Genomic DNA, 6,000 nt, shown 5'->3' with positions numbered 1-6,000 from the left:
GTGCGGGACAAGGAATCCCGGGCAGCTGGGTTCAGTTGATTTCAAAGCTGGCTGACCGCCACCCTGGGGCCTTGCTCCGCACACAGTGCTCTGGCCTACTCTGGTGGGGCTGCCATTGGCGCTGGGGGCCTAGGCTCTGCAGGGTGGAGTGAAGATTTCTCTACTTCCCTGTAACTCTTTTTCCTTTTCAGCCCCGGCGGGAGGAAAGAAGAGGGAGGAGACAGTCCAAAGTTCTGTCCACCTGGAAGGGCTGGTGGAGGTAGGGGCTGCTTCCCAGAGCTGCTGCGGGTTGGGGAGCTAGAGAGCCAGCCCCAGGAAGATCCCATGGTCTGGCGGGGCGGCCAACCCCCGCCCTGAGGGATCGGCCGAGAGGGGGCGCTGCGGCCTCCTGCACGCCCTGCCCGCCGGTCCTGAGCTGCGTTTGCTCCGCTGTAGCGCAATGCGCGCTCCGCTGTCCCTTCGGCGGCTCCCAGGGCAGCGCCGTCTCGCCTTTCATCTCGGGGTTCCCAGGTGCAGCCCCTTGCCTGGACTACACTGGGCAGGCCCTCAGTTTGTAAAATGAATGAATGAATGAATAAATGAATGAACAAATGCTTCTGCAGAGCTTTCGCGTCTCAGCGCCCACCGGGCGTGTCAATACCAAAGGCGCTGGGGGTCGGACCCAACACCCGGCCCGACTGAAGTTGGGGCGAAGGGAACCTCTGGCCGGCAGCGGGGCGGAAACTGCCCAAACGCAGGTCCCAGCTTCACCCGGTTTCGGCGGCAGCTCCGCTCAGTCGGGGTCGCCCTATTCCCCAGCCCCCAATAGCTTCGCTCTCATAAATTCACCTGAGCCCCTCCAAGTCCCCCCAGATCCCTTGGACTTCCTGGGCCCGGACCTCCAGCTGGGAGGGAGGCTGGAGGCTGCATCCTCTCCCGCCGCTCCCTCCCCCCATCCCCGGCTTCTCCCCGGGCTGCAGGGGCCGCCACCGCCGCCAGCGCGCCCCGCGGACTGCCGCAAACACGGGCGCAGGGACAGGGATCGGCGCCGCGAGGGTGTGGGGAGCGGGCCGGGGAAGGGGAGGGAACGAGGAGGCGAGGAGCGGGAGGCAGCCGAAGGGCGAGGCGCGGAGGAGGGATCGAAGGGGAGGGGAGAGGGAAGGAGGGAGGGGACGCGCTCGGCGAGGGGGCGGGGAGCCGAGGCGGGGAGCCGCGCGGACAGCCGGGGAGGCGGCGGGGGCGAGCCCGGCCAGAGGCGGCCGCGGGCCCGGCCGAGTCGGGAAACGGCGGCCAGACTTCCCTGGGAAGGGGCGAGCGACAGCCAGGCCGGGCCGGGCTTCGGGCCGGGGAGCGCGGAGCTGGGCACCTCCGCACCGGGCGGCTACAGAGGAGCCCGGCCGCCCACCCCGTGCCGCCCGAGCCCGCGACCGCCGGCTGGCCCCTCTGAGATGTCCGAGGGACCCAGGCATCCAGGACAGTAACCGAGCGAGCCCGAGGATGGGACGGCACCCGCAGCTCTGTCTCGTCAAGGTAAGAGCGAAGCGGTCAGCCCTCGAGCGCGAGCGCCCCAGCCCTGGCGGGCGCGGGACAGGGGTGGGCTGTGGGTGTGATGGGGGAGGGGACGCCGGGGAGGGCCATGCGCGGGTCCGGCGGAGGCGGGGGTATAAGGGACAGCCTAACTGCCTCTCTTGGGACCTTTGCAGCCAAGGTTGGGTGGGTAGGGGGAAACTCAGGTGGAAAAAACATCGTCGTGGCGAAGCTGCCGGGATGTTGGCGGAGGAGGGGTCCGCCCACCGGTGGCCGGCTCTGTGCCGAGGATCGCTCTAGGCTTTGGGGCCGAAGCTTGGTTCCAACCCCCTCTCCCTGCAGACCCTGGCCCCGGGACCGGAGGCTATAAAGGTGGGTTCCCCACCCAGCCCCGGCACCCTCTTGTCGGCTCCCCGACTCCGCACGCCCCGCCCCAACCCCACGGTCCTGGGAGCTCCTTCCCGCCCCTTCCTCTCCACCGCAAGCTGCAAGTCCAGGGAGATTAATGCCGCCCGCGCCTCTGAGCCCTTGATCAATATCGCAATCTCCGGGGAGGAGACGGTGCATCCGGCGGTGGTTGCGGTCGCCCCGCCGCGGCCGGCCCGCCCGCGACGCGCCGCAGCCCAGGAGCGCAACGCCGCTCTCCAAGCCCCGGCACCTGCGGGTCCCCGCGCCGCGCAGCCGGCCGGCTCGCTCCTGCCGGGGTCCGGCGACTAGGATCGGCGCCGGAGTTTAGGAAAGTCGCCAGACCGCACGTCCAGTGTCTGCCGGCCCAAGTTCGGGGGCTGTTGGGGGCTGCCCGCCGGCAGTGTGAGCCCCGCCCGGGGTCTACAGTCCGGCCCGCCGCTGGTGCCAGCCGCCACTTGCCAGCCTCGGCCGCTTCCCGGCGCGCTGGGGTTTGCTGGGTGCAGGCGCGTCAGCAGCGGCCGCGGGAGAGGCGGGGGCCTCGCGTGGCTGCGGGGGAACCCCTCGCCGCGCCGGCCCGGGGACCGCGTGGCCCGCGTCTCGGGACTCCGCAGGCTCGGTGTGGACGGCCTGAGCCACAAACATAGACACCAGCTTGACCCGGTTCAGGGCATTGAAAGCGATTACATTCGAAGACTTGAGTGGATTTGGGGGAGGGGCGCGGATTGACTGAATTTCATTTTTCCGTCAGTTATTAAACCAACCGTGCGTACGCCGGCTCGGCTCGCAGAGTGGTTTGAGTTAAACCAAGATTTGAAAATGCAGCTGCAGCTGGTGGGTCAGTTGAGACGTTACAAGTTCCTGAGGCTCTCCCCATCCTCGCTCTCCCCGGGTATTTATAAGTTGCTTTTGAAATAACTAAGGATTGGTCCCATCAACCCCATACCCCCTTCCCCACCCATTACCCCAGGGCTGGGGGCGAACCCAGAGATTATTTTCTGGGTGGTCAAGAGACAGGCTCGGAAAGTGAGAAGAAAAACATCTACAGAGACTGAATAGATGGCATTGAATGGGAATATTTTCCAAAAGGCTCGTGTGCACCGAACCTCGGTCTAAATTCACAAACCAGTTAGACCGAATTCAGTCTTTTAAATGGATTCAAAGGATTGAACTGTGGGTGTTTGGGGTTTTTATTTTATTTTTTTCAGGTTTACGTGGAAATAGATCAATGTTCTTTCTCTGGCCTTTCTTAGAATTGTGTGCAAATCTCTGTTTAGAATTACCGCGTTTTCCTAAAAAAAGAAAAAGTCCTTTTTTTCTGTTGTTCTTACTAGATGGTGGGGTGCATGCCTTTTATGTCTGACCTAATAAACTCAGTAAGTGCTTAATAAATATCAAATGAGTGAGGCGCAGTGAGTGAGTGGACAGCTAATGCTGGTTTAAATAGTTGCTTTTTATTTATGTAGCATGTACAATTTGGTAAGCATTGTTCTGCAGGCTTTGCAAATATTAAGTTATTTAGTCCTAATAACAGCCCCAGGAAGTAGGAATTATTCCTGAGGCACAGAGAGGCTCAGTAACTTGTTCAAGGTCACACAGCCAGTGAGTGGTAGAGCCAGATTTCAAACCTAGGTACTTCAGCCTAGGCTTTATTTCCTAAGGCTTTTACCAGGAACTGTTCTAAGTCACTTAAATCTCACCCTAAAGTTATGCCAGATGAGACTCGGGTAGTTTTGTCAGTGTGAGAGTATGAATGTAGGGGGTTAGGGTTGATCCAAAATTCAGTTCTGTCCTCAGCCAGTGTTGGGAAAGGATCACACTGTTCTGGTGCAGGGTTCTGGGGCAAAGTGTGTGAGAGAGAGATGGGTCTGTGTATGTGCACGAGTGCACGCATTCATGAGTGGAGAGGGGGCAGATGAGACAGTATCTCTATCCCCAGGGGAAGGGCAGGGGGTTGAGCACCTGGGCCACCCACCTACCAGCGACCAGTCCTCTTAGGGAGATTGAGTGTGGCTGAAAACGGTGGGTGTGGTATCTGTGATGGGTGGAGGAGGCAAGGCCTCGAAGTTTCTTACAGAGTGAGTTCTGAGGAGGAAGCCAGTTTTTATCGCTATTATTATTCTTATACAAGCAATTTAACAGCATTAGGCAAAGTTTGGAAACCAGAAGGGAAAATTATTACAACCTCACTCTCCTAATCCAGCTACTGTATAATTCAATTTTAAAATAACCCCTTGCAGGTCTTTTTCTTAAGTGAAGATCTGGGCACAGCTGTGGCCAGTGGGCAACCCTCTGCCCTGTGTCACAGCCCAGGTCTGTCCCTTGTTATTCCTGAGCCCCAGGAGGGAGATTAGCAATGCCTGCGTGTTGCCCGTGAGTGGATGCACTTTGCCATCTCTATATCGGTGCATATTTGGGCCATTTCCAAGTTGTTTCTTTGATTAAATAATATGGAGCCAGGTTTTCGAGAGGAGCCTTGGCAGGAGGCATGAGGAGGGCAAAACAGTGAGCCCAGGGTTGAGCTGTGGGCTGCTGTGGCAGGTGGGGGACAACTGGCTTGGTGACAGACCAGGAGCAAGATGGGGAGAGGGGCTGAAAGCCAGGCCAAGCGCTTGGGATTTGAAATCCCCAGCCACAGGGAGGGGCAGGACTTGGTCGGTCTAGATCTCAAGGAGTGTATCGATTATGGAAAAGCAGAACACTGACCCAGAGCCAGTGAGGACAAGCTCAAGTGGAAAATCCACTTCTCACCCTCTCTAACTTTTGGCTCCTTGGAGAGCATCAGCCTCCGGCTGAGTTCAGCCACACAGAAGGAGTCTGGGGGTCAAAGGTGCTCCTTGACCCCACCCGGAGCGCCCATGAGCTCTGGCCATGGTGTGACCTAGAAAAGGGGCTTAGGCACAGGGCCGATAACTTCAGCAGCTATTGGAGCAGAAAGACCATCAGCCTGGGAGTGGGCAAACCCAGCTTTGTCCCAGCTCTGCTTCTAATCCGCTGTGTGACTTCAGGAAGGTCACCTTTCTCTCTGAGCCACAGTTTCTCTGTAAACAGGGGCATGGCACTAGATTCCCTGTTACCTATTATGTCTCCGTGAAAGCTCTGTGTTTTCAAATACTCCTTAGGGCCCACCTCACAGATTTGGTTCCCAGCTCTGCCCAAGCTGAGGGACCTTGGGATATGGTACTCAGACCTAAGTACTCTCTCTGGGCTTCTGTCTTCTCCGCGATGACATGGGGGCAGTACCTAACTCGTAAGGTTGAGGGAAGGACAAAATGAATTAATACGTGGAAAGTGCCTGGAACAGCACCTGGCACAGTTTGCCTTCAGAAAAAGTTGCAAGGTGGCTGCTCTTCAGAAGAAATGAGATAATGCCGCAAAAGCGACGAGCTGTTCTTGGACCCTCCATACATGCATTTTTGCATTTTTTTACCCTTTATAGCCCTGGGCCTAATAATCCATTGTACACAGTAGGTGCTTAACAATTGTTTGTTGACTGGATGGGTGGTTTTATTGGTGCTTCCTCCATTAATATTTTATAATTGGAGAGAACTCATTCCCACAGGATGCCGATGTCTTGTCAAAACAGAAGGCTGAGAGATGCTCAAACCACCCTAGCAGAACAGCCATCTCTGTCACAGAAAAGACTAGAACTCCCCCTTAAGCCCACTGTGGTTATTAAAAAAGAAAAAAAGAAAGCAACACGCAGCCAATGCAGCACCTCAGTGATTTGGAGAATCCCGTGAGAGTGGGGCCTCAGCCTATGGCCCTCCAGCCCTGTGTATCGCTGTGTGACCCGGTGCCTTTCTTGTTTCTCCCTCAGTGAGAAGTGGGGTGGCGTGATCTCTCCCAGCTCTGGCTGTACCCTAACCACTCCACATATCAACAAAAGGAAGGGTGAGCCCTTGAAAGTTAAGGCCAGGTCGAGATTTTAGCTGCAGCGTTAAAGTCAAAGAATGAATTTGTTAATTACGGATGATTCCTGTCCACTTAGCTTCAGAGAGGTCCCTGTCAGCAGAGTCCCTTGGAAATAATGCTATTGGGTCTTTTTAAATGCTGTCTTTGGACTTGCTCTCAGCCAGCCAGCCCTCG

At 57.3% G+C, this 6,000-nt stretch overlaps 1 protein-coding gene across 5 annotated transcripts in view; it reads left to right on the top strand.

The window, feature by feature from the left end:
• Positions 1-1,185: 1,185 nt before the first annotated feature.
• CRHR1 (corticotropin releasing hormone receptor 1) overlaps positions 1,186-6,000 on the top strand; it is a 45,436-nt gene continuing 40,621 nt past the window's right edge. For 3 of the 5 annotated variants that reach the window (XM_012655235.1, XM_012655234.1, XM_012655233.1), the window contains exon 1: positions 1,186-1,509. In XM_012655235.1, the coding sequence (XP_012510689.1) occupies positions 1,477-1,509 (33 nt within the window). In that variant the 5' untranslated portion in view covers positions 1,186-1,476. The remainder of the gene's footprint in view (positions 1,510-6,000) is intronic. The other 2 variants (XM_012655238.1, XM_012655236.1) reach the window with 1 other exon arrangement.

This window comes from Propithecus coquereli, unplaced genomic scaffold (assembly GCF_000956105.1).
Source record: "Propithecus coquereli isolate 6110/MARCELLA unplaced genomic scaffold, Pcoq_1.0 Scaffold469, whole genome shotgun sequence".
In the NCBI taxonomy this organism is placed as follows: domain Eukaryota; kingdom Metazoa; phylum Chordata; class Mammalia; order Primates; family Indriidae; genus Propithecus; species Propithecus coquereli.
Note: the sequence above shows the minus strand (reverse complement) of the source record. Positions and strands in the feature narration are given on the sequence as shown.